The sequence below is a fragment of the Monodon monoceros genome, unplaced genomic scaffold (assembly GCF_005190385.1).
Source record: "Monodon monoceros isolate NGI ecotype Baffin Bay Population unplaced genomic scaffold, NGI_Narwhal_1 Super_Scaffold_11, whole genome shotgun sequence".
NCBI classification, from domain to species: Eukaryota; Metazoa; Chordata; class Mammalia; order Artiodactyla; family Monodontidae; genus Monodon; species Monodon monoceros.
In genome coordinates this window covers 74,930,763-74,958,617 of record NW_021703767.1, presented here as the reverse complement: position 1 = coordinate 74,958,617, position 27,855 = coordinate 74,930,763, and the positions used below count along the sequence as shown (strand labels likewise).

General features: G+C 42.4%; 1 protein-coding gene across 1 annotated transcript in view; it reads right to left on the bottom strand.

Moving 5' to 3' along the window:
- The window catches only part of LOC114890296 (probable cation-transporting ATPase 13A5), an 86,297-nt gene that overhangs the window by 42,261 nt on the left and 16,181 nt on the right, over positions 1-27,855 (bottom strand). The window contains 9 exon segments of the mRNA XM_029213726.1: positions 3-81; positions 7,817-7,903; positions 10,731-10,881; positions 12,559-12,620; positions 16,860-17,051; positions 18,383-18,450; positions 23,439-23,567; positions 24,526-24,591; positions 26,170-26,176. Of these exon segments, the coding sequence (XP_029069559.1) occupies positions 3-81; positions 7,817-7,903; positions 10,731-10,881; positions 12,559-12,620; positions 16,860-17,051; positions 18,383-18,450; positions 23,439-23,567; positions 24,526-24,591; positions 26,170-26,176 (841 nt within the window).

Sequence of the window (27,855 nt, the reverse complement as noted above, 5' to 3'; positions counted from 1 at the left end):
CAGCTGAAGGACCACAGACATCCTCTGCAGGCTGCAGGAAAATGGAAACTGTCGAAAGATGGCGATGGCTTCCAAGGGGCTCTGAGGGCCCCAAAAGAGGGGACCTTAAGAAGCTGTTACGTGAGATTTAGCAGATGCACAACAGCATATAAGGTTTACTCTTCAGTGAGCCCAGGGACATCATGAAGTCGTACATTGTCACAACGTTGATATTTTTCTAGCTGCGTCTAAGGCGATTCCCTCATCAAGTTGTCTGGTCTGCAAGGCCCTTCCCCTTGGCTGCTTGGAGGAATCTGAATCATCTTCCAGACCAAGTTTGCAGGGCACCACCTCTGTGGTACTTCTCTCCTAAAAACAGTATTTACTCCCACCTCTGGACTCCTGCTGTTCCTTCTTCAGCCTTTATTATAGCACTTGGCACATTATACTGCATTTATTTGCACCTATATTGATTTTTCTATCAGTCCACATATTCTTCCAGCACAGAGCCCAACATGTCTAGCTTTCTTTTTTTGCATTTCTCTTTTTCTATTTTCTTTCCTTTTTTTTCTTTTAAACATCTTTATTGGAGTATAATTGCTTTACAATGGTGTGTTATTTTCTGCTGTATAACAGAGTGAATCAGCTATACATATGCATGTATCACCAGATCCCCTCCCTCTTGTGTCTTCCTCCCACCCTCCCTATCCCACCCCTCTAGGTGGACACAAAGCACCAAGCTGATCTCCCTGTGCTAAGCAACTACTTCCCACTACCTATCTATTTTACATTTGGTAGTGTATATATGTCCATGACAGTCTCTCACTTCGTCCCAGCTTACACTTCCCCCTCCACGTGTCCTCAAATCCATTCTCTACGTCTGCATCTTTATTCCTGTCCTGTCCCTAGGTTCATCAGAACCTTTTTTCTTTTCTTAGATTCCATATATATGTGTTAGCATACAGTATTTGCTTTTCTCTTTCTGACTTACTTCACTCTGTATGACAGACTCTAGGTCCATCCACTTCACTACAAATAACTCAATTTCATTTCTTTTTATGGCTGAGTAATATTCCATTGTATATATGTGCCATATCTTCTTTATCCATTCATCTGTCGATGGACACTTAGGTTGCTTCCATGTCCTGGATATTGTTGCTTCCATGTCCTCGATATTGTAAAGAGTGTTGCAATGAACATTTTTTGAATTATGGTTTTCTCAGGATATGTGCCCAGTAGTGGGATAACTGGGTCATATGGTAGTTCTAGTTTTCGTTTTTTAAGGAACCTCCATACTGTTCTCCACAGTGGCTGTATCAATTTAAATTGCCACCAACAGTGTAAGAGGGTTCCCTTTTCTCCACACCCTCTCCAGCATTTATTGTTTGTCGACTTTTTGATGATAGTCATTCTGAGCAGTGTGAGGTGATACCTCCTTGTAGTTTTGACTTACCTTTCTCTAATGATTAGTGATGTTGAGCATCCTTTCATGTGTTTGTTGGCAATCTGTATATCTTCTTTGGAGAAATGTCTATTTAGGTCTTCTGCTCATTTTTGGATTAGGTTGTTTATTTTTTTTGATATTGAGCTGCATGAGCTGCTTGTATATTTTGGAGATTAATCCGTTGTCAGTTGCTTCATTTGCAAATATTTTCTCCCATTCTGAGGGTTGGCTTTTTGTTTTGTTTATGGTTTCCTTTGCTGTGCAAAAGCTTTTAAGTTTCATTAGGTCCCATTTGATTACTTTTGTTTTTATTTCCATTTCTCTAGGAGGTGGGTCAAAAAGGATCTTGTTGTGATTTATGTCAAAGAGTGTTCTTCCTATGTTTTCCCTAAGAGTTTTATAGTGTCCGATCTTATAATTAGGTCTTTAATCCATTTTGAGTTTATCTTTGTGTATGGTGTTAGGAAGTGTTGTAATTTCATGATTTTACATGTAGCTGCCCAGTTTTCCCAGCACCACTTATTGAAGAGGCTGTCTTTTCTCCATTGTATATTCTTGCCTCCTTTATCAAAGATAAGGCGACCATATGTGCGTGGGTTTTTCTCTGGGCTTTCTATCCTGTTCCACTCATCTATATTTCTGTTTTTGTGCCAGTACCATATTGTCTTGATTACTGTAGCTTTGTAGTATAGTCTGAAGTCAGGGAGCCTGATTCCTCCAGCTCCGTTTTTCTTTCTCAGGATTGCTTTGGCTATTTGGGGTCTTTTATGTATCCATACAAATTGTGAAATTTTTTGTTCTAGTTCTGTGAAAAATGCCATTGGTAGTTTGATAGGAATTGCATTGAATCTGTAGATTGCTTTGGGTAGTATAGTCATTTTCACGATGTTGATTCTTCTAATCCAAGAACATGGTATATCTCTCCATCTGTTTGTATCATCTTTAATTTCTTTCATCAGTGTCATAGTTTTCTGCATGCAGGTCTTTTGTCTCCTTAGGTAGGTTTATTCTTAGGTATTTTATTCTTTTTGTTGCAATGGCAAATGGGAGTGTTTCCTTAATTTCTCTTTCATATTTTTCATCATTAGTGTATAGGAATGTCAGAGATTTCTGTGCGTTAATTTTGTATCCTACTACTTTACCAGATTCATTGATTAGCTCTAGTAGTTTTCTGGTAGCATCTTTTAGATTCTCTATGTATAGTACCATGTCATCTGCAAACAGTGAGAGTTTTACTTCTTCTTTTCTGATTTGGATTCCTTTTGCTTCTTTTTCTTCTCTGACTGCTGTGACTAAAAGTTCCAAAACTAAGTGGAATAATAATGGGGAGAGTGGGCAACCTTGTCTTGTTCCTGATCTTAGAGGAAATTGTTTCCATTTTTCACCATTGAGAATGATGTTGGCTGTGGGTTTGTCATTTATGGACTTTATTATGTTGAGGTAGCTTCCCTGTATGCCTACTTTCTGGAGAGTTTTTGTCATAAATGGGCGTTGAATTTTGTTGAAAGATTTTCCTGCATCTATTGAGATTATCATAAGCTTTTTCTCCTTCAGTTTGTTAATATGGTTTATCACATTGATTGATTTGTGTATATTGAAGACGCTTGCATTCCTGGGATAAACCCTACTTGATCATAGTGTATGATCCTTTTAATGTGTTGTTGGATTCTGTTTGCTAGTAGTTTCTTCAGGATTTTTGAATCTATGTTCATCAGTGATATTGGCCTGTAGTTTTCTTTTTATGTGGTATCTTTGTCTGGTTTTGGTATCAGGGTGATGGTGGGCTCATAGAATGAGTTTGGGAGTGTTCCTCCCTCTGCTATACTTTGGAAGACTTTGAGAAGGATAGGTGTTAGCTCTTCTCTAAATGTTTGATAGAATTCGCCTGTGAAACCAACTGCTCCTGGGTTTTTGTTTGTTGGAAGATTTTTAATCACAGCTTCAATTTCAGTGCTTGTGATTGGTCTGTTTATATTTTCTATTTCTTCCTGGTTCAGCCTCAGAAGGTTGTGTTTTTTAAGAATTTGTCCATTTCTTCCAGGTTGTCCATTTTTTTGGCATATAGTTGCTTGTAGTAATCTCTCATGATCCTTTGTATATCTGCAGTGTCAGTTGTTACTTCTTTTTCATTTCTAATTCTGTTGATTTGAGCCTTCTCCTTTTTTTACTGGATGAGTCTGGCTAATGTTTCATCAATTTTGTTTATCTTCTCAAAGAACAAGTTCCCATTGTTTTTGGTGTCTGCCTCAGCTTTTAGTTTTATTGATCTTTGCTATTGTTTCCTTCATTTCTTTCTGATCTGATCTTTATGATTTCTTTCCTTCTGCTAACTTTGGGGTTTTTTTTGTTCTTCTTTCTCTAATTGCTTTAGGTGCAAGTTTAGGTTGTTTATTTGAGATGTTTGTTGTTTCTTGAAGTAGGATTGTATTGTTATCAACTTCCCTCTTAGAACTGCTTTTGCTGCATCCCATAGGTTTTGCGTCATCATGTTTTCATTGTCATTTGTTTCTAGATATTTTTTTATTTCCTGTTTTATTTCTTCAGAGATCTCTTGGTTATTTAGTAACATACTGTTTAGCCTCCATGTGTTTGTACTTTTTACAGTTTTTCTTTTCTTATAATTGATAACTAGTCTCATAGTTTTGTGGTTGGAAAAGGTACTTGGTACGGTTCCAATTTTCTTAAATTTACCAAGGCTTAATTTTTGACCCAAGATATGACCCACCCTGGAGAATGTTCCATGAGCACTTGAGAAGAAAGTGTATTCTGTTGTTATGGATGGAATGTCCTGTATATATCAAGTCCATCTGGTTTAATGTGTCATTTAAAGCTTGTGTTTCCTTATTTATTTTCATTTTGGATGACCTGTATATTGCTGAAAGTGGTTGTTAAAGTCCCCTATTGTTATTCTGTTACTGTCAACTTCCCCTTTTATGGCTGTTAGCATTTGCCTTATGTATTGAGGTTCCCTATGTTGGGTGCATAAATGTTTAAAATTGTTATATCTTCTTCTTGGATTGATCCCATGATCATTATGTAGTGTCCTTCTTTGTCTCTTGTAATGTCTTTATTTTCAAGTCTCTTTTTTTCTGATATGAGAATTGCTACTCCAGCTTTCTTTTGATTTCCATTTGCATGGAATATCTTTTTCCATCCCCTTACTTTCAGTCTGTATGTGTCCCTAGGTCTGAACTGGGTCTCTTGTAGACAGCATATATACGGGTTCATGTTTTTGTATCCATTCAGCCAGTCTGTCTTTTGGTTGGAGCATTTAATCCATTTACATTTAAGGTAATTATCGATATGTATGTTCCTATTACCATTTTCTTAATTGTTTTGAGTTTGTTTTTGTAGGTCTTTTCCTTCTCTTGTGTTTCCTGCCTAGAGAAGTTCCTTTAGCATTTGTTGTAAAACTCGTTTGGTGGTGCTGAATTCTCTTAGCTTTTGCTTGTCTGTAAAGGTTTTAATTTCTCCGTCAAATCTGAATGAGGTCCTTGCTTTGTAGAGTAATCTTGGTTGTAGGTTTTTCCCTTTCATGACTCTAAATATGTCCTGCCACTCCCTTCTGGCTTGCAGAGTTTCTGCTAGAAGATCAGCTGTTAACCTCATGGGGATTCTCTTGTGTGTTATTTGTTGTTTTTCCCTTGCTGCTTTTAATATTTTTTCTTTGTATCTAATTTTTGATAGTTTGATTAATATGTGTCTTGGAGTGTTTCTCCTTGGATTTAACCTGTATGGGACTCTCTGTGCTTCCTGGACTTGACTATTTCTTTTCCCATGTTAGGGAAGTTTTCAACTATAATCTCTTCAAATATTTTTTCAGACCCTTTCTTTTTTTCTTCTTCTTCTGGGACCCCTATAATTTGAATGTTGGTGTGTTTAATGTTGTCCCAGATGTCTCTGAGACTGTCCTCAATTCTCTTTATTCTTTTTACTTCATTCTGCTGTGTGGTAATTATTTCCACTATTTCTCTTCCAGGTCACTTATCTGTTCTTCTGCTTCATTTATTCTGCTATTGATTCCTTCTAGAGAATTTTTAATTTCATTTATTGTGGTGTTCATGGTTGTTTGTGTGCTCTTTATTTCTTCTAGGTCCTTGTTAAATGTTTCTTGTATTTTCTCCATTCTATTTCCAAGATTTTGGATCATCTTTACTCTCATTACTTTGAATTCTTTTCAGGTAGACTGCCTATGTCCTCTTCATTTGTTTGGTCTGGTGGGTTTTTACCTTGCTCCCTCATCTGCTGCATATTTCTCTGTCTTCTCATTTTGCTTAGCTTACTGTGTTTGGGGTCTCCTTTTCACAGGCTGCAGGTTCATAGTTCCCATTGTTTTTGGTGTGTGCCCCCAGTGGGTAAGGTTGGTTCAGCGGGTTGTGTAGGCTTCCTGGTGGAGGGGACTGGTGCCTGTGTTCTGGTGGATGAGGCTGGACCTTGTCTTTCTCGTGGGCAGGACCGTGTCCGGTGGTGTGTTTTGGGGTATCTGTGAAGTTAGTAATACCTTAGGTAGCCTCTCTGCTAATGGGTGGGGTTGTGTTCCTGTCTTGCTAGTTGTTTGGCTTGGGGCGTCTAACACTGGAGGTTGCTGGCCGTTGGGTGGAGCTGGGTCTTAGCGTTGAGACGGAGATCTCAGGGAGAGCTTTTGCCAATTGATATTACGTGGGGCCGGGATGTCTCTGGTAGTCCAGATTCTGAACTCGGCTCTCCCACCTCAGAGGCTCAGGCCTGACACCAGGCCAGCGCACCAAGACCCTATCAGCCACGTGGCTCCAAAGAAAAAGGAGAAAAAAAGAAAGAAAAATATGATAATAAATTTAAAAAATAAAATTATTAAAATAAAAAAATTAAAAAGTAATAATATTTAATTAAAAGAAGAGAGCAACCAAACCAATAAAACCACCAATGATAACAAGTGCTAAAAACTATACTAAGATAAACATAAAAATCAGAAACAGGTCAGTTGCAGACTGCAAACCTTAAGTCTACAGCTGCTCCCAAAATCCAACACCTCAATTTGGGATGATTCGTTGTCTATTCAGGTATTCCACAGATGCAGGGTACATCAAGTTGATTGTGGGGATTTAATCCGCTGCTCCTGGGACTGCACAGAGAAATTTCCCTTTGTCTTCTTTGTCCGCACAGCTCCTGGAGTTCAGCTTTGGTTTGGGCCCCGCCTCTTCGTGTAGGTCGCCTTACTCAGGCCAGAGGGGAGGGAAGGGAACGGTAGTTATAATTGGAATGCAGGGTGAGCCTGTGTCAGCAGAGGCCAGCATGATGGTGCAACAGCCTGAGGCGTGCCGCGTGTTCTCCCTGGGAAGTTGTCCCTGGATCACGGGACCCTGGCAGTGGCGGGCTGCACAGCCTCCCGGGTTGGGGAGGGTGTGTGTGGATAGTGACATGAGCTTGCACACAGGCTTCTCGGTGGCGGCAGCAGCAGCCTTAGCGTTTAATGCCTGTCTCTGGTGTCCACGCTGATAGCCACGGCTCGTGCCCTTCTCTGGAGTTGGTTTAGGCAGTGCTCTGAATCCCCTCTCCTCGCGCACCCTGAAACAATGGTCTCTCGCCTCTTAGGCAGGTCCAGACTCTCCCGGACTCCCTCCCAGCTAGCTGTGGCACACTAGCCCCTTTCAGGCTGTGTTCACGCCGCCAACCCCAGTCCTCTCCCTGGGATCTGACCTCCGAAGCCCGAGCCTCAGCTCCCAGCCTCGCTGGCCCCGGCGGGTGAGCAGACAAGCCTCTCGGGCTGGTGAGTGCCGGTCGGCCCTGATCCTCTGTGCGGGAGTCTCTGTGCTTTGCCCTCTGCACCCCTGTTGCTGCGCTCTCTTCCATGGCTCCGAAGCTTCCCCCTCGCCGTCCCCTGTCCCCGCCAGTGAAGGGGCTTCCTAGTGTGTGGAAATTTTCCTCCTTCACAGCTCCCTCCCAGAGATGCAGCTCCCATCCCTATTCTTTTGTCTCTGTTTTTTTCTTTTGCCCTACCCAGGTACGTGGGGAATTTCTTGCCTTTTGGGAAATCTGAGGTCTTCTGCCAGCATTCAGTAGATGTTCTGTAGGAGTTGTTCCACATGTAGATATATTTTTGATATATTTGTGGGGAAGAAGGTGATCTCCATGTCTTACTTCTCCGCCATCTTGAAGGTCCCTCCCAGCGTGTCTAGTTTTGAAGTCACTTTATGCCTTAGCACTTAGCACAGGGTTCGAGCATACATAGGTACCTCATGAGTGTTTGTTGAATAAATTAATGGATAAATTCAGGAATGAAGGAATGAGCAAACTGACCATGGATACTGTTAGGATAAGACAAAATAATAGGAATATAAAAATATGTAAAAGACAGGGGAATTTCACCAGTTTTAAGGGGGAATATTTATATAATTTAAAAAAAGCACATCATACCCAACTGGCTTTTGGTCCTGGTTTTATTATTATGTTGGAAACTGATATCCCAAATTTGCAGTAGTCTACATTGCAATCTTCCTTTATCTGTTTTAAAATGAAAACATTCATAAGATTCCTTAGAGAAAAATAATAAGAAAGAAATATCTCTCTAATAAATATCTAAATAGCACTTTAATCTTTTCAAAGCCCTTTTCATGTATTTTCTCTTGTAGGCCAATTATCTTAATACCATCATTGTCAAATTTCTGTTGTGTTGATTTATATTAAGGACCTTATTGTAAAATGTCAAAAAGCCAGAATTATTGTGACTACATTTTAAGTAGTAATTGGTGGAGGAAGTGCTAACTATAGCCCATTGGCTCTTCCTAAAAGGCATGTCTTGTAAATGGATGAGGGTTTAAGTGGAGATCTACTCTCCAATATACCTGAGCACACTAGCTCTCAGATGACAGAGGGTTGAGTCTTGAGATAAACACGATACTATTTCTTGTGCTCTGTCTATGCTACTAGCTTAATTCGTTAGCTAGAGAGTTACAAGTTAGCTGCTAGCAAATTAGAAAGCATATTTGAAAATAATTTGTATTCTTTGGGTGTTACAACAGTATGTTATACCATCTGAGAAACCAATATTAAGCTAAAATATGGTAAAGGCAGTCAGATATATAAATAGCACAAGTCAGAAAATAGGAGACAACATCTGGTTTCCGCTCTATCACTTACTTGTTCAACCTTGGGGATATCACTTCATTTCTGCAGATCTCAATTTCTTCTGAAAAATATCATGACATCCCTTCTAGTGCTAATATTCTTAGAGTCTGTAAGGACATTTTCCCTCCCCATTATGCTTAGTGAAAGGAACTACCAAAAGATATTTAACTAGAGACTCTCATCCAGCTTTAAACTCAATGAACAATTTGCACTTTCTTTGTTGGGGTGGATATAACTGGTCTTAAAGACAGTACTTACAGAGCTAATACTATAGATTTATGTCTTCACATAAGACCCCAATTTGTATGTCATTTGTACAAAGAGATCAAGCCTCCTCCATTGGAGAAGGGGGCACTGTTAGAACCAGGATCAAAGTCACATACAGCAATAATGACCATGTGCAACTCCTCACTGTGTCAGCACCAATGATGCTGGTAAGGACCTTGCTTATAAAAATTACACTGATTCGTCTCCATTAAGACCCAGAAAAGTGATTTTAGTCTTGCCCTTATATTGTGAATAAAAATATTTCCTGCCATATCAGCAAACAAAGGACATTGGAACCATCAAGCCATCACATTACAGCTGCCTAGATGGTGAGCCCTCAGGGAACTCGGGATAGAAATAGGATGCCTGCCATCTAGCAGTCAGCCTCTGCAGGCACCCCTGACAGTGCACCCTGAGGAGACTCAGGATGAGAAAACACAGGATGCTGGCCCCAGAGAGCTGAGGTGCATATCAAAGGAATGATTTCAGTGAGCCCAGACTCTTGCATTTTCCCATACATAGAAAAGTGCTAAATTCCTTAACTTGAGGTATCTGGTTGCCTTTAATTAACAGTAATCTTTTGATTTGACTACCTGGTCTTTGTTGCAAAAACTCCTATGTATCCTGGCTCCCCCTCCCACGCAACTTTCCTGTTGTAGTCCGTCAGAATTATCTGAGATGCTGCGCCCTGGGCTTAAGTCCTCAGTTTTGTCTGCCAAATAAAACATAACTCTCAACTTTTAGATTGTGAATTTTTTTTCAGTCGACAATATCAAGCATTTCTCCACAGGAAATGCTCTCATTTGAATTTACTGATACAGAAATTTCCCTGTTTACCAGGTTTGGCCTTTTATTACTTTGGCCTCTAGAAAGCTACAATTTTCCTACAATAAATCTTTGAATTAGCCTCTTTGTGAGGTGTTCTCCATGTCTGTACAGTCATCTGTTTTCATTCCTTTACAACTCTGCTTAAATGCTGTCCTGTATTTTATGTGTCACTATAAGTAGCTTTAGAACATATTTTTGGAGGGCAGAACAATATAGTTAATTAACTAACTAATGAATGAATGAATACTCTCCATTGTTTGGGCACTTTACAATGCATGCAGCCCCTTCAGGCTCACAGTCTCAACATGCTCCTGAATGAGGCATTATTATCCAAATGCGCAGATGAGGTAATGACTCAGAATCTTGTTCTGGATTTGGGGTCTTGCATCTAGAGAGTGGCGGAGTCAAGAGGTTTTCCCACTGTGTCATGACAGTCACCAGGGGGAGTCTTATAACCTTCAGCTGTCATCTACATTCACCTCAGGAAACCGAACCCATTGGATTGAGGGACCTCCATTCTGGTTTTGAGACCTATACTGTCTAGTACAGTAGCTACGAGCCACTTGTGGCTATTTAAATTTAAATTAGTTAACATAAATAAAATTTAAAATCCAGTTCCTTAGATGCATACCCACAGTTCATGTGTTCAATAGCCAACGTGGCTAGTGGCTACTGCATTAACGGTACTGCTTTAGACTAGTGTTTTTCCAAGAGTGTTTTGTACCATGTTTTGGCCTGTCAAGGTTTTCTGTGGTGAAATAGGTTTAGTAAATGCTGTGTATTATATTCCCTCTTGAATATTCACAATGCACCTCTTGAATATTCACAATGCACCACACTATATTAAAGAAATCCTAAAGAAATCAACTTAACTTTGTTTGAACAGCAGTTCTCAAATTTATTTGATCATGGAACCCTAGTTCATGTTGCACTAGTTAATAGAGTCTGGGAGCAGGGACTGGGAAATTCAGGTAGGATCAGACCCTCATTCACATATTGTTATGAATCTTCTCTGGGTTTCAACCAAAGTTAGAAATGCCTTGGAACTCCTGGTAAGTATTTCTTCCAGTTTTCCTCATTCAGTAGAGCCAAGAAATAATCACCTTACTCAAGCTGTGCCCTCAAACATTTTGAGGTCCAGTGGATCTCCCTGGATGGTCCTGTCGAGAAGGATCAGAGAGTGGCAGCTGGCCATGGCCACACACAGTGGGCCCCAGGGCAGAGCCCTGCCCGAGGCAAAGCTGTGGACTTCCTGGAAACTGGTAGAGAAGATCATTAGTAAGTTAAGATCTTCAACAAAATCATTTTGCACACCCTGCCCCTTAAAATCTTATTAACATAAGCTTCAATAATACCTAACCCCTATGCTCAAAAGCTTCAATAGCTCCCCATGCCCTGTATGATAAATTCCGAGTAGAGTACTTGGGTAAAATCACAGGGGCTTTTGGCAGGTTGCCTGCCGCCAGCCCACAAGGTGGCAGTGTTGCAGGAAGGCACATTGTGGGAAGGCTCAGAGCTGACATCTGTGAGCTGCAAAGTTGCTTCTGCAAAGCCACCCAACCCAGGCAAGAAGTCTCCAGGCCAATGGGGTAGCAGGGATGGAAAGGAAGCCTGCCTGCTGGCTCCTTTCTTCTTCAAGTAAAAGCAGGCACGGGCTCAAATAGTTCTCACTAATTGGCCCTTTGGCCTTCGCCTATATTTGACAGCAGACTGGCTTGCCTTACCTTCTCTCCTCCCATCTTAGAGCTGAATAATAATTGTTTCTAGTGGTTTCTACTTCCCCCAAAGTTTCAGAGTACCAGGGGCAAGAGAGGGAGAGAAGGGGTGGAAACTGCAAACATCCCTTTCCCCTTTCACTGCTCTGGCCAGTAGAGGCCCTACCTGTCTGGACAAAGGCCTGGCCTGGGCATCGGAGCAGCCAGAAGCAGAGACACATGAATAGGGCCAGAACCCAGGTATCTTCTGCAACGTCACACTGCCTGACTGCTGTTCTCTTGTACCAGTGCCGAACCCAGTCCCGTTACCATCCTGGAGAGCCCCTGCATGACTCCTTCAGTAACGGCAGCCTCAGCCAGAGTTTGGAGCCCAGGTGGGGTACCCAGAGCTTAAGAGCAGAGGCATCTCCACTCTGACTGAGAAGCAGGTCCCAGCCCTGCGAGAAACGGAGCTCGGGGGCGCTCTGTGAAGATGGGCAGCCTCTCCTGTCTCTAGCTCTGTTCTAGGGTAGTGTCTATGTGATTGCCCTCTCCGCTCCCTAGTGCCAGTTTTTAAATCATGTCTGTAAAAATTCTAGGCATTCCCCCTTCAAAACCTATCTCAAATGCTATCTCCTCCAGGTGGTATTCCTCGATCCATTCATTTTCAAAATGAATTTCTACCTTTTATCCACTATGTTATTATAAAAATCAGAAACGTGGTTTTTTGTTTTTTTTATCAAGCAATCTTTATTAGGTCTTCTTCTGTATCGTGATATCTGTACCTTAATCATAATTCTTTTCCTGGCCTGTGTAGTACATTGAAGGTGGGTGCATTTGCAACTTTTATCCAACTAGAGTGTGAACTCCATGACGGGGAGAGATGGAGGTTTTCCTTTCTGGATTTCCTACCTCACAAGCCGCCCAGGAAGTCTGTGCGGTTTTTAATTAAGCATAGTCCTGATTTCACTCTTTGCTTTTTTGTTTTATTCATTCAACTACCTAATCATCCACTTTGTTCTATTCCATTTTTCATGTGGAGTTTGAAGACCTACTTTCCCCATCTGATTCTGAACTTAGAACTCATTTAATTTAGCACGTTAGACTAATGGGGAGCTGGTATCAGCCAATTATTATGTATATTTTTATGTGAGATTCATCCGTCAACACAGGAAGGATGAATTGAAGTGTCACCTGGGTAGCCCCACCAATCACACACTCTGTCTTCGCCAAAGGGCCTACCAGTTGTCAGCAGTAGGAACAGTCCCCCAGAGGTCCAGTCCATCTTCTGTAAGAGTGCCAGTCTGCAAGATAATTAGAATGGGTTTTAGCAGAAGATTTAGAGCTTTTAATTATATCATGATTTACAGAAAACCCAAGCTCCTAAGAAATTACAGTATATTTAGTTGTCCCAAGCCCTTTTATTTAACATTAAATGTGTTTATTTGATTAAAATGTTTTTTCATTATTGTATTTATCTATAGTAAATGTGATACTCAGTTTTCCATTAGCTTTCTTTTTTTCTTCCAAGACAGATTTTTAAAAATTTGTATTCTCCATTTGTTCAAAGATTCTTTTTTAAATGAAATTTTATTTTTTTTATATTTTATTTTTATTGAAGTATAGCTGATGTAAAATATTCTATAAGTTACATATGTATAATATAGTAATTCACAATTTTTAAAGGTTATACTCCATTTATACTAATTATAAAATATTGGCCAAGCCCTTATTGGTAAACATCAAATTTTAAGTCAGAGAAGAACGCCTGAAAGAAAGATTCAGCATGTGACAAATGATTCCCAAAAGACGGTGTTGAAAATTAGGTGAGTCTAGTCATTAATTAGTACAAAATGCAAGTGTTTTGTTTTTGTTTGTTTATTGTTGTGACCATTGCTGTTGTTGAATGAGAGAGGTTCAGTGGATAGAAATCCAACAAGAACCAGCTTGAGTTTGACTTTTCAGTTGGCACCTGCTGTCTTTCTAAACCAGAGCTCAGAATTTTTTTCTTTCTTTGCAAGACTATTTAGTTCCCAGTCTGCCATCTGGTTCACAGCTATCTTCCTAAAAATATGGGAGACATGGTGACTGTCCAGATTGATAATGAAATGTTGATAAAGGGCTTTAAGGCTACAGAGAGAAGTAAAGTGCTAATAATAAATATTAATTAATGTCCAGGAATGGGTTTTACTGTTAGATCAAGAGGAAAATGGTTGAGAGAGTTGATTTGCTGTACTATGTGAAAGTATTTCACAGATAATGTAACAGAGAAAGCAAAATGGAACTGAGTACTATCACAGCACTTTTAATTTGCTCATTGCATCACAGTCAGTTATTAATTACAAACCCCGGTGTCTTTACTCAGTAGGCCAATTGCATTAGGCCTGCTCAACACCCAGTCAGAGTAAGGAAGTGGTTACCGCTGCCTTAGCACTGTCAAGGCCAAGCAGAGCACTGCCAAGCACTAGGGAATATCCTCTTCAACACTGACACCCAGGTCTCTTACGCTATTTTTCTTGAAGGTCATCTCAGTATAAGACACTGGAGTTTCTAGTGTTCTTTCAAATGGTATCTTTTATCATTACAGCATATAGCATTAGCGTCATGCTTTACAGTGAAGTGCTTACAATGTTTTCACTTCTTACAACTGAGTAAATAGGGTAGAGGCATTCTCAGATTAGGGGTGAAATGAGCAGCCCCAGGGTCTAGGGGCCCGTAGGTTGGAGAGGAAGAACCGGAATCCAGCCCATCTGGAGACTTCCACCAGATGACAAATGTTAAATGAATTCTTCAAAGCATGTGGAGAGACAAAGTCCGTACTGGGCTTCTGGATTAAAGAAGTAAGGAATGTTTGTTTCATTAATTCATTTGGACTTCATGGAGAGCTAACGTGCCTTTGTGTAAGTTATTCCTTCAAGAACAAAAACCACAAAACAAAACAAAACAAAAAAAACAAATAAAACACTATCTGTTTCATTTCCCTCCTGTATTTTATAAGGACCCCAACGTGTGTGTTTAGATTCCAAATGCTCTTGAGTTGTTCCATTTCAAAAACAGTTAGCAACTTAATTCAGACTGAAATGCTGTTCTGATGATTAGATTATGTTTTAAACATCAATGTCTTGAACATGAAAACAGAGATGGTACTGCAGCAAAACAGATATGGGACCATGTTATTTCTCTATGTGAAAATGACCCTTATACAATAAAACTAGCCATAAATGGAAAAAAATCTAAATTATAGTTGCTGTTTTAGAGGGAATAAGATAGAAAAAGAAAACTTAGCATACATACTAGCCCAGGCTTGGGCTGAATTGAATAGAAAAGGAAGATAGAACTTGCTTTAAGGAACTTATAACAAACCAACGTAAACTAGAAATATACGGGAACAAATGTACTCAGAAACCCAGTGGTGAATATCTTCTAAATTGAAATAACACTAGATGGAAACTCAATTAATTGTGGAAGGCTTTATTTCAACACCATGTTGGTAGAGTTTTATAATATTAAAGCTAGAAAGAAACAGAGATCATTGTAGTTCAACCTTCTTATCTTAAAAAGTCACATGGAAACTTAGTATCAAATTCAGGATTAGTTTCTCATTTTGCCCTTTCCCAACCAAGAGTCCTTTGTACAATAAGATGCCATCATGACATACGGAGTTTGGACACATCTTCTGTTGAGCATCCCTAAGACAGCCTAGCAAAGGAGCACATGAGGTTGTGGAGGGAAAAGCTTTCTACGGGACGGAAACACCTCTGAAAAAATTAGTGTTAGAAAGAGATAAGCAATGAACGCATTTTCTAAATTTCCCTCCTATATTCAGACACTGGGGAGGCTGCTGGGTAGGTAACAGGAATCCCTATTGGGGGCTGTTCTTCGGCCCTGCATCTAAAAGGAAGCTACTGTTAAGTTAACCTTACAGGACCTTCTTTGTCAAAGGAAACTAGAAAAGAATAGAACTGAACTAACGTAAGAGCTATGCCACTTCCACCTGGGAACCGTCTCTCCAGCTTGTCTTCTGCTGTCTATTCCCACCCTCCTTGTCTAGGACAAGGAGCCATCTCTTCCATTGTGCCACGGTAGCCTCCTGACTCAGTCCTAGCTCCCTTTCATCCTTTCTCTCCAATTCCCCAGATGGAATAAATAAAACATGCCTATAGAGATATCACCATCTTCCTAAAAAATGAGAAGGGCTTCCATTCTCCTCCACCACCAGGCCCCACTCCTTAGCTTAGCACATCATGCCCTGAGCAATTGGGTTCCTCCACTCCAGCTGCATCCCCACAACACAGCCACGTTCTCGCCACCCAGGGTCCTGCCCCCCCACCCCTGCTGCGGCTCTGGTATCCCTGTGCTGCTGGGCTGCTCACCATGGGGCCCGTTCTGTCTGACAACAAAAGCCACAGCTCAAAGGTGACCTCCCACCCGTGGCAGGTAACTGCACACCAATGCTCGTCTCACACCTCTCCTCAGCACGCATTTCGCTGCATTTTCATCGTCTACCCTTTTACATGCTTCCTCAGCTATACATGAGCTTCTCAAGAGCTCATCTCATTAATGGCACTCTCTGCCAATGAGGGTTAACGAAAAAGTGGCCAAGGCCTTGATCAATTATTCTCATACAAATGAGCCGAAGACACGGAGGGACCAGGCCAGGCGCCCTGCCTTCGAGCGGGTAAACCTGCTACCCGAGCCGAGGTGGCTGATGCTACAGCCCCGCCAGGTCCCCCGTGGGAGAGCCATGGAGAGGGGTCCTGGGACCTGTCCGATAGTCCTGTCCCCTCCTCTGGACATACTCCCCTTCTGCAACCTTTCCAGGCAACCTGCCCCAGTCCTGAGTCTTGATACCCTGGGAAGCAAAGGAGAAAAGAGGGGCCGGAGTGGGTAAACACGGGTGGCAGCTCCCTCCCTCCCTTTCCTAAAAAGAAGCAGCGGAGGAGAAAGGAATATGCTCGCTTAAGCTCTAGACGAAGAACTTCGGGGAACAGAAATGTTCCTCATGGGCTTCCCTGGTGGCGCAGTGGTTGAGAGTCCGCCTGCCGATGCAGGGGACACGGGTTCGTGCCCCGGTCCGGGAGGATCCCACATGCCGCGGAGCGGCTGGGCCCGTGAGCCATGGCCGCTGAGCCTGTGCATCCGGAGCCTGTGCTCCGCAACGGGAGAGGCCACAACAGTGAGAGGCCCGCATACCGCAAAAAAAAAAAAAGAAAAAAAAAAGAAAGAAATGCTCCTCATAAGTTTTGCCTGAAAAAATGTAGTCAATCAGAAAAGTTATTACAGTAAGAGACGGTTTTGAATCCCAAAACAGGCGTGAAAATATTAAATTTGACAGGGAAGAAATTCATGGTGTGATGGCTAAACCACTTCCTCAGGACTCAGGAAAGCGGGCTTCTAGAATGTGATCTCACACTAGCTCCCTGTGTGACCTTCATGACCTCCGTGTTCCCATCTGTCCCACGAGGGTGCTGGGCTAGACAGACTTCCCAGCTCGGCTGTGTCTAGTGATCTTTAACCTCCAACCTGGAAAGTTTAGCGCATACTTTGTCAAAGCACACGAGGTTGATTTGCCTGCACATATTGATTCTCTGTGGGGAGATCCAGAAGATTTTCTTTTTCTTCAGCCTCCTTTGTGCATACACGATGCCTGTGGTCAGGGAGGGTGGCTGGCCGCACAGGAGGGACAGCGCGGAGAGGAGGGGCAGGGCCTTGGTTGCAGTATCTTTTGGAGAGACCTGGGGAGGGGAGGGGCATACAAGCTGGCCTGGGAGAGAGGGCCAGAACCCTTCCTGGCACCATCTCCTGCTGCACCACTGAGGTTCTAGAAGCTCAGGATAATCACTGTGAGCCGGCCGTCTTGGTGGGACTGAGTGTTCTCTTGGCTGTGCCTGAGGAATCAACAAATTGTCTTCCACCGCAAAACAAAGGAGACCCCGGATCACCACCCCACGTCTTACTGTCCTTGACCCTGCTTCTCTCCACTGAGCCTTCCTTCCGACCAGAGTGCCACCCCTTCTCTGCTCATCAGGTGTCCTCACAGCCTCTGGACTCCTGGGCACTGGGCCTAGTCTTGAGTTGTAACATGTCACACATGGCTTGACTGTAGGCTTATGAATCTCCCTCCCCCACTAGCCTACAAACTCCTGGGGCGCAGAAGCTGTGCCTTCTTTATCTTTGAAGTCTCCTTGGAATTCATCTTACTCATCTCCAGATGCAGAGCCTAGCACAGTTCTGACACAGAGGAGGTGCTCAGCACACACACCGAACGCGTGGTGACCTGATAAAAACTAAGACCAAGACCCTGCCAACTTCTCAGCGTATATCAACTGCTCTGGGGAAGCCAATAATAAAAATAGCTTGTTCTCCCTGGACACACACGCTGGGACAGGCACTGTGTACATACACTATTTAGTTACTCCTCACGACCACCTTGTGACGTAAATACTGTTATTTCCTCCATTTAATGGTAGAGGCAACTGGAGACTTAAAAAATTAAACAGCTTTCCCAAGGCCGCATGCTGGTTAAATGGTGAGGATGTAGACCCTAGTCTATTCAACTCGAGAGCACAAATGTGTGACTGGTATGTCATATTATCAAGCCAGGTCTCATGGAGTCAGGATTCCAGGCAAATCTACCGAGGCTCACAGGACTAATAAGGGCAGGGCCACGATCAAATCTTAGGTTGCTTAATGCTCCCATGCTCTGTTGATTAAGGGCTTTCCCTCTACAACCTTGCCTAGGTTTTCATGACATTACCGTAATTTTAGCCATAAAGTTCTCTTTTCAGTATCGGAAACACAGATTCAAGTTCAGTAGCAATGGCTACTAGATACATCTTTGGGCCAATTCTAGTTTATTGCAAAATCCATCATTCCCTGATTTTCCCAATCCCAGCCACAGAGGAGCTTTAACCCTGAGGACTCATCCCTGCCTAATGCTGAGCCAGTGCAGATAGAGGCAGCCAACAGGTCCACAGGTTCTGACCTACAAGAAGATGGGGTGTGCAATGAGTATACTGCTTTGGTGTGTATTGGATGTTGAGTCCTCCCCAAGAAACCTTCATACCCAATCCACTGCCAGGGCTTCCTGGTCCATAGGAGAGAGCTTTTTGCTGGTTTTCCTGCTTGGTTCTCCTGCTCTCCAGATGAAACTGGCACACTGCCTCAAATTCCAGCCCCACTGGCTTCGACATTCTGCCTCCCTCTTTCCAAGCTCCATTCTCCCGTTGCCAACGTTCCCTGGCCTCCTCTGCCCTCTCTTCCCCTAGAAATGCTCCCTGGGAGCTAATTTCAGATTGAAATGACTGTGCAGAGCTCAAGTTTGAGCATGAACATTGCCTAGAAATTCTTGTGACTGTCTTTGCCTCTCCCCAACTCAACACACAAACATTTCTATGCCATCGCTGAGCATTGTCAGGAGGCCACCCAACCCCAGTTTCATACCTGTGTTTGGATCCTTTTATTCACAATGTTTTAGTCTCCCCTATAAGCCCACAGTGCTAAGACCCCAGCATATCTTACAGAAAAGACCGCACGGCTCATAACAGAATCGGAATCTCAGCACCAGAAAGGACCTCAGAGGTCATTTATCACAACCCTTTCCTCTACAGCCATTACAACTATTCAGAGAGACATCCAAATGAAACCAGACATCGTGAAGCTTACAGAGGGAAGTGGAGATCCATTCAGTACACAGCTCTGTAAAAGGAGACATTTAATTTCATCTCAGAACCTAACAAGAACACAGGGCAACTCATTGACTGTGTGGTATGTTGGGTATTCCCTGGACGATGTACACACTCACATACTTCAACACTCTCAAATAGTCTAAACTTCTAGGCATGGCATTCGAGAGCCCCTGCAGTCTGATCTAATCTTACTTGCTAGACTTATCTTTAAATTGCTTTCTTGTTCCAGAAACCCTGTGTGCTTTTTCTTCCTTTGCATTTTGCTTACTCAAATTAGTATATTCTTCCTGCTTTCTGATCTGATTGACTGAATCTTCCCCATCCTATCAGGCTTGAGAAACATGTATTTTCTCTGAAGCTATTTGGCCTTGGATATCACAAATGCCACACATGCAGTAACCTCTTTCTCCCATCCAAGTGGTGAAAGGAGCCGTGAACTTTGCGGCTTTTGATAGCTGCACCTTTCAATACAGTTTCCACTAATCACATGTGGCTATTTAAATTTAAATTAATTAAAAAGAAATAAAACTGAAAATTCATTTTCTCAATTACACCAAGCACACGTCAAGTGCTCAATGAACGCATAGTTAAGGACTACCAAGTCGGACAGTGTAGATATATAGAATATTTTCATCATCCTAAAAACTCTATTGGATGACATTGATTCAGAGCAATGGGACTTAGAGGAAACCCTTTTGAGTTAGGTTAAGCTCCTTGAGAAAGCTATGCTATTAAAAAGGCTTACCGGGCTTCCCTGGTGGCGCAGTGGTTGAGAGTCCACCTGCCGATGCAGGGGACACGGGTTCGTGCCCCGGTCCGGGAAGATACCACATGCCGCGGAGCGGCTGGGCCCGTGAGCCATGGCCGCTGAGCCTGCGCGTGCGGAGCCTGTGCTCCGCATGGGGAGAGGCCACAACAGTGAGAGGCCCGTGTACCGCAAAAAAAAAAAAAAAAAAAAAAAGAAGTGAGTGAGAGAGAGGAAGAAAGGGAAAAAGGAAGAGAGGAAAAGATCTGATCTATCCACTGATTATAAGCTTGTCTGACAGGATATAAATGTGAAATAACCACTTAGGGAAATTCCTGTGTGTCCAACTCAGATCACTACATACTTCTGTACATACTATTCAAATAGATCATTAACTCTAATGAGCAGAGGGAGAAGGGAGGGATTGTGGCAGAGTGAATGCTACCCCTCTCCCCCATAATTTTCCCCAAGAGAATGAGGAGCAGTAGTTTCAAGCATAGGCTCTGGGGACAATATGCCTGGGTTTAGGTGTTTTATTTCTTCATAGAACTTATAGCTGTTGGAAATTTACCTACTTTCCTGTTTTCTGTTCTCCCACTAGCGTGTCAACTCCATGTGGGCAGAAATCTGCCTTGTTCACAGTTGTATCCCCAGCACCTAGTAGAGTGTCTGCTCCATAGTAGGGGCTAATAAACATTTGTCGACTGAACGAATGAATGAATAAACAAATGAATTCAAATCTCAGCTCCACCACTTTTAAGCTGTGTGACCTTAGGCAAATAAATTACCCTCTCTGGACCTCAGATTCTCCCACTTTATAGAGTTGTAGCTTGAATGAAATAGCATATGTAAAATGCTAGCAAAGTGCCTCGTACATATACATACGAGAACTAAGAAAAATTAGCTATTGCTACCAAGAGAAGATTGCCCCTCAGTAAGGCAATAAGGTATTCCCTTATGCCTCTTGACCCCTCCGTGAGGAGCTAAATCTTGAAGGGGATCACTGTCTCGGGAGGCAGAAATAAAGGACAGAGGACTAGCTTCTGAGTTTCAAAAGTCATTCATAAATTTGATAATGGATTTTAGCGACCACCTGAGGGTGAGAACAAAGCTTTTCTGTTCACCATGCCTTTCCTCTACTACTTTCCTAACCAAACCAAACCAAACCCTGGACTGGGAGTTGGAAGAAAATCTCAAGGAAACTTAGATATCGTGTGTCTTTGAGAGAAGGGGCCTAGACGAAATTAGGATATGGAAACATTCTAGAAGTGTGTAGAAACCGAGAGCAACTTCACCTGGGTCTGCCTCCTTTTCCAGGTAGATAGGCCCTGGATGCTTCCCAAGGTCCACGTGGTGTGAGGCAACAGAAAGAGGAGTGAGCCCCAGACCAGATGCCCCTCCGCAGTGCCTTATGCAACTTCTGTAGCCAGACCAGAGTCGGGAGGTCCTGCTAATTGATGGGGACGCCTGACTTGTACCAGATACTTCGAGCCGCATACTTTCAAGGGTGGCCAAATTTGGAGCCAAAATAAAAATGAAGTGTAAAATAAAGTTATGTTTCTTGCACAGCCGAGCTCATGACAATAGGATGAGGTTATGAAGGTGAGCAGGAAAAATCCCACACTGGGTATGTGCTATGAATGGGAATAACCAGGAGAGAGGAAAAGGTGATGAAACACAAAGGCAGTGGCTGAACCCACCCTCAAATCATCGTCCTCACGCTTATGGTCCCTCATGTCTGAAAGCCAATGCCACCTCCAACTCTGACTTTTCTCTCACTAACTGAGCAGCCCTGGTCTCTTTTCACCTCAGTTTCCTTATCTGTAAATGGGGTATTATAGTAGTTCCTAGTCTAATTTGTTTTATGTTACAATGAAGTGAGGTATAAAAGTTGCTTCTAAAAATATAAATTGCTATAGAGATGTTAGGAGTATTTGCTATTCTTCCTACATAAATAAAGACTTCTGTATATGCAAAGGACTATTTTTGCACATAGGGAACTACCTGAGTCACATTTGTGGACACATGCCCAGAAATACAGTTGTAGTTTCAGGAATCTAACCCTAACTTGATTGCTCAATCAGGATCCTTTCCACAAATACATACGTGAGTGAGAGGATCTAGGCAGGATGTGTAAGAAAGTATTCAGAGCATGTTGGCACTTAGATCTATTTCAAGAAGTTAAAGAGAAAGAAATAGATGTATTTCCATTTTATGTGTCTGTTTCTAAAATTGACTTGATCAGTACTTAGGTTACATATATATAAATGCTGGTGACCTTATGTTTCCTGAAATAGACCCTCAGAAAAACCACTGACCATTTGAGGTCATTTTAGGTCAACTTTGCACATCTGTTAAAAGGCGGTATTTTTGCCGTTCCTACTTCTCTGAGACACTTTGAGTTTTCATGAGAATCAGGACAAGAACAGTCGCCCAGGTCAGCAGACCCAGGGGAGTAAACCCTGCTGTGTGTCCTCCCCTGTTTTCTCACTGCCATGCTCTGTGTCGCCGTGAGGGATGCTGTTCTTGGTTGGCAGCCTGCTGGGAATACGAGACAATTGCTGCCTCTGAGTGAAGAGCACAGTTTTCTTGGGTTTGAGGTTTATACTTAGGGTACGATGGCAACATTCTGGATGAAAGGTATGATCAGTATGCAAATTCTCATCACTGCCATTACAAGGCAGTTAGATTTTAACACATTAAAGGGGTATTTTGTAATTATACCGAACATATTTATGTTTACTACATTTTCCTGTCTCAATTTTAATTTAAGCAGACCCATTTTTTCATGTGAAATCTACTTGTGTTGAACAATTTAGGAATAGAGAATGCCTCTCTTTATGTTCAGGTGATGTTAAAAAAGTTTTGTGTGTGTGGGGTTTTTTTTTTTTTCCTGTCTTTACACCGTTTGGAAACAGAAAAATGCAATAATCTGCAAGCACAGTAGGCCAATACTTTCTATTTCTGTGGTGCCATATAGTTTCTCCCTCTCTCGTTAAGATGCCCTGCATATTTTCTTTTTCGCCTGAAGAATATTTTATAAATAGTGCCTTACTAATTACCCAAATTCAAATGGACTGTACAAAGTATAAACGAGGACAAGGATAGTTCAAACCATAACTAGAAAACCAGTTTTCTGCTCAGTGAGATCAACTGGAAACATGATTCTAGAGAACAGAACTATTTTATTGCCTTTCTGGAATGTTCAACTCAATCTCCTTCCCACTGAAAGCTGGGGCTTGGTTTTCCGTCTACAGAGTACAGGGCTGGATAAAATCTCTGTTTCCTGCCAATTGTGAGGTGATGGTTTTAGGCTGTGTTTTGTTTGTACAGGAGTATAAATTATCCGTATATTTATGCAGAGACTGTGCATCAAACAGTATGATGTTCTGACACTCCTCTGAACTCAGAGCACCCTATTCATCGCACCCATCAGGCAGTTCATTGATCCCATGTTGTAGAAGTCTTTTCTTCTAGCTTCGTGTGTCTTGTGGTTTGATTCCTATATCCTTAAACATTTCCTGTTTGCATATATGGTTTCCATCTGCATGAATAGTCTGGGTGTGTCTTCCTCATCGATCTCTCAATACCTTAGCCTTGGTATAAAGCAGGTGAGTGTACACTGAACTGCTTTGCTCATCTGGCCTGGCTGTTGGAAGGAAAGAGGAAGCTTCGTGACAACTGCCTACCCATGAGCATGCCTTCATGCACCACACAGCTTCCATCAATCAGAGCAGCATCGCATGGCAATGAAAGTTTTCCTGGAAGCATAAGAATATCTCCGGGAACCAAGAGACGGGACTCTAGCTCCTGCAAACCTATACAATGGCAAAGTTTACATGACTAGCTGAACTTTTCCTGTTTATACTTAACAATTAAAACAACTGAGAACTCTTATCAACTTGTTGGCCAAGAACTACCCTTGCATGCTCACCTGCTCCAGCCCCTTTCCACTCCACTGCGGATTCCCAGAGAACCAGGATTAAGGAATTGATACCCGGGCCATGGCGAAGGATTTGCTCAGCAACAAGTGTCCCATCTTGATCTTAGTGCCTGAGACAGCGCTCTGCCCACCGAAGGCACTCGGTGGCATTGGTCAATGAAGGAATGCCCCTTTGCTGCTTCTTACTCTCTGTGGTTGGGTTCCTGACCGTCCTCCCCATTCCCCCCACACCCTGTAGCACAATCTGTTCTTGGATTGGGGCCTATGTAAACACTCCAGACAACTTCTGCTGCCCAGGACTGCAGCTACTCCTTGCTGAGAGTCATGGCCACCCCAGCCCAGGCTAACTCAGAGCCAATGCCAAATGTCCAGCCAGCCATCTATAAGCCTTATGCAGGCCTGGGTTCCAGATAACAGATTGAAATATATGATGCAAGGTCTGTTTGGGATCGTTAGTAGGGGAAATCACAAAGCCTTAAGAAGGCTTACCCAGTAACATTCCAGTAAGTGAAACATGGAGGACAGAAGGAATTTGAAATAAATCAGACATTGGACAGAAATGGTTCAATCAGGGCTGGGACCAGGGTGAGGCATGCCAGGTACGTAGGGTACAGAATTCAACGAGAGGCTCACTCAGGCTCCCGCAGGTACAGGCCAGCATTCTCATGACCTTGCCTCCTTAAAGTTTGCATCTATGATGCCTTGTTTACCTCACCTTAGCTCCAGTCCTCAGTTTAATGAGAAAAAACTTTTTCTCCTTGACCAATAAAACAAATGAGACTGACTCCACTCTGAATACCAGGATGCTGGCGACGGCAGAACCCATCACTTACCTTTGCCTTTTACAATGATTGTAACCTGGACTTTGTTGTGATCCTCCACAAGGTTGTGCAGCTTAACTTTGCTACAAATTCAAAGTCAGTGTTTCAATATCTAATATTTCCATATCTGGAAAACCACCTGATCTGAATACAGTAAATGCTGAACCTACTGTCACAGCCAAACTGACTCTGGGGAAAGACTCAAGTCTACTTTCCATGCTCCTGTTCCCCCGCCTCAACGCTTACTTCACTCAACTCCCTACTTACAGCAGCAAATATGCTCATTAGTTTAATGCTATTTCAATCCCAAGAAAGATGATGCACAGTCACTGCCACATGGACTCAAGCCAAGGAACCGAGACTTCCTTTCTTGAGGATGCATGATTAGACTGAAGAAAAGCAACGAGACCACTCCCGTTCTCTGTGCCTCTGTTACCCTGCCCGTAGAAAGCAAAGCTTAGTATGAACTGGAAGTGGCTTTCCATTGTAAGAGCCTGTGAATATTTAGGTTGTATTTTGATCGTAAGTGGAACAACCATTGCCTCCTTTATGAACTGGTGGGTTTTCACATTGGATAATTCTGCAGACTGGAGTCATGCTGCTCCGTTTGGAATCCTGGTGCTACCACTTATGAGTTATTTAGCCTGTATAACTCCCTTTTCCTCATCCAAAGGTGGAGATAATAGCAGTATATTTTTTTTTTTTTTTTGCGGTACGCGGGCCTCTTACCGCTGTGGCCTCTCCCATTGCAGAGTACAGGCTCCGGACGCACAGGCTCAGCGGCCATGGCTCACGGGCCCAGCCGCTCCATGGCATGTGGGATCCTCCCGGACCGGGGCACGAACCCGTGTCCCCTGCATCGGCAGGCGGACTCTCAACCACTGCGCCACCAGGGAAGCCCCAGCAGTATCTATTTTATACGGTTGTTTTAAGTAACTTAAGGCTTATCTTATTTTACTTAACCCTTTGGATAGTATTCATTACTATAGTAAGAGCTCAGTGAATGTCGATGATTAATAAGAAAGTTGTTGTTAAAAAACAAAACAAAACAGTTGTCTGAGTACATCAGCTGGAAAAATTCACTTGAGGTGGAATTCACTGAGATAGGACCCTGACAAAGCAGAGGAAATGGAAGCACCCTGGAGAAGTGGAGGGAGCATCTGCTAGAATGACTTAGGGGACAGGAAAACAGAGGTGAGAAGGGATGTGGTCCACAGAGTTCTCTAAACTGACTGTCAGGGGCGCCACGAGCCCGAGGGAGTACAAAGCTGGACCAGCCGAGGCAACCCTGGAAAGCACTGCCCCTCTCTGTATGGATGTCAGTTACTCAGATAACTCTAAGTAGAAGAGGTCTGAATACTGTCAACATGGTTAGACACAGCTTAACATAATTCAAATGTAAAACTTCTTTTTAGATGTTAAATTATTTTTATCTGTTTTGTTGATGATGTCTAATGTTATAAATCTCATCAGGCTTAGACAAGCATTCCACACAGTTATGCATCTTTCCTCTCGAGAGAACACAATGAGTTCAGTGTTAATATTTACATAGAACTATTTATTATTTACTTCAGTTTTGGATGAAAAGCTAAACTTCAATTATTTGGACCAGTTGAGTGGAAGAAGTGATATTGGGCACATATTCATTGCCCTAACTTGACTCCTTGAGGCTCGCCTGTTGGGGCATTCATTTAAATGGTGGGTGACAGTGAGAAAGCGGTTTGGTAGCAACAGCACTGGATTCAGTCAGGATTCCTGTGTGGTGGGTCAGGCTTACCCACTAACTAGCCAGATACCCATACATAAGACACTTCACCTCATACGTTAGCCGTTTCCTTTGTAAACAGACAACATTGAACTGGATTATTCTCAACTTCCCTTCAAGCTCTAAAATGACATGATTTATTTTGCATATCAGAGATTTATTCAAAAGCCCCAAGGCTTCACAGAAGAAATACCCAGAGTATAACAAATGACTCAAATTATTATTTTTAAACAGTTTAGAACTTTATTCAGTCACCATGTGCTATTTTAGGCCCTTGGAATGGATGGCTTGATTTTTTTTTTTAATCCTCAAGATAATCCTGTAATGAAAATGCTATATTACCTCCAAAGTACATATAGCAAAACAAAAACAAAAAAACAGGGGCTTGAAAATGTTAAAGTAACTTGCCCACAATAATTTTCTTACTAAGTATTAAAGTCAAAATAAAACCAGGTTCATCTGAGTCTAAAGCCTTTTCTGTCGATGAATATGTTCTCTGAAAGTGCTTGAAAGCAGCTTTTGCCCTTTAAGAAGATAAACATCCTTCCTTACAAATTTCTTTAAGTTATTTTCTTGCTTAGCAAACTCTCTTAGTCAATGTCATACAATTTCAACTGAGCTTAAAAGGGTGATAACACATTTGGCAGTGGAGAAGTATGAGTTAATAGTGCTCGACTGTAATTCTCAAAACTCAGGATGGCATAAAGCTGGATTTGTTTATCAGGCTTAGCATTCTGCGCAAACTGCCATGCTTCTGTGCCTTCACTCGAGCTATTCCCTGGGATGCTTACCCCTGTTTTCTACTAGCCAACTCTTTCTAATCCTTCACATAAAGGCCTGCTCAAATGTCATCTCCTCTCCATAAGTCCTTAACACCCCCAGGAAGAATTAATTGTCCTGCTCACTGTGTTTCCACCTGTATTAGTGTATAGATCCCACTCCATTAGAGCTATCGGTTTTCTTGTCAGGTCTCCCCTCTAAGTCAGGAGGTTCAAGGATGAGACTATGTATTTATCTGTATCCCCTGTGGTGTATCACGTAGTAGATCCTCAGCAAATATTTATTTAATTGAACTGGATTACTCTATTTCTCCCAGCAACACTACAGTAGGATAATATAAGCATCCTCTTTGAGCTAATGTACTCAGAAACTCTACAAACACAGGTTTCTATGACAACCAACCAGCTAGGAGAAAGCCAGCTCTGTGATGCTTGCCATGATTTCGAAGCTCGCTGCCTGATTTTCATTAGGCCCCCTCTGCTTTCTCCAGTCCCTGTTCGGTGGGACCAGGATCCGTTTCCAAGGCTAATTTGCATACTGTTATTATTTGGCATCTGTTGCTGTGTGTCCTTGTGTTTGCTCTGGCTGGATTTCCTCCAGAGATGAGTAATGAGGGCATTAACTCAGGTGTCTCTTGAGCCCAGCTCAGTCCTGAATGAGGCCAGATACTCTCCGTGCTATTGCCAGCAGCCGCCCGTGGAGCCAGTACAGTTCCATGGAAATGCAACTGAGTGCCAAGGTTTGCACTCATACCTGCACCAAACGTGGTAGAAAGGGACTGCACTGCAACGGGGTGC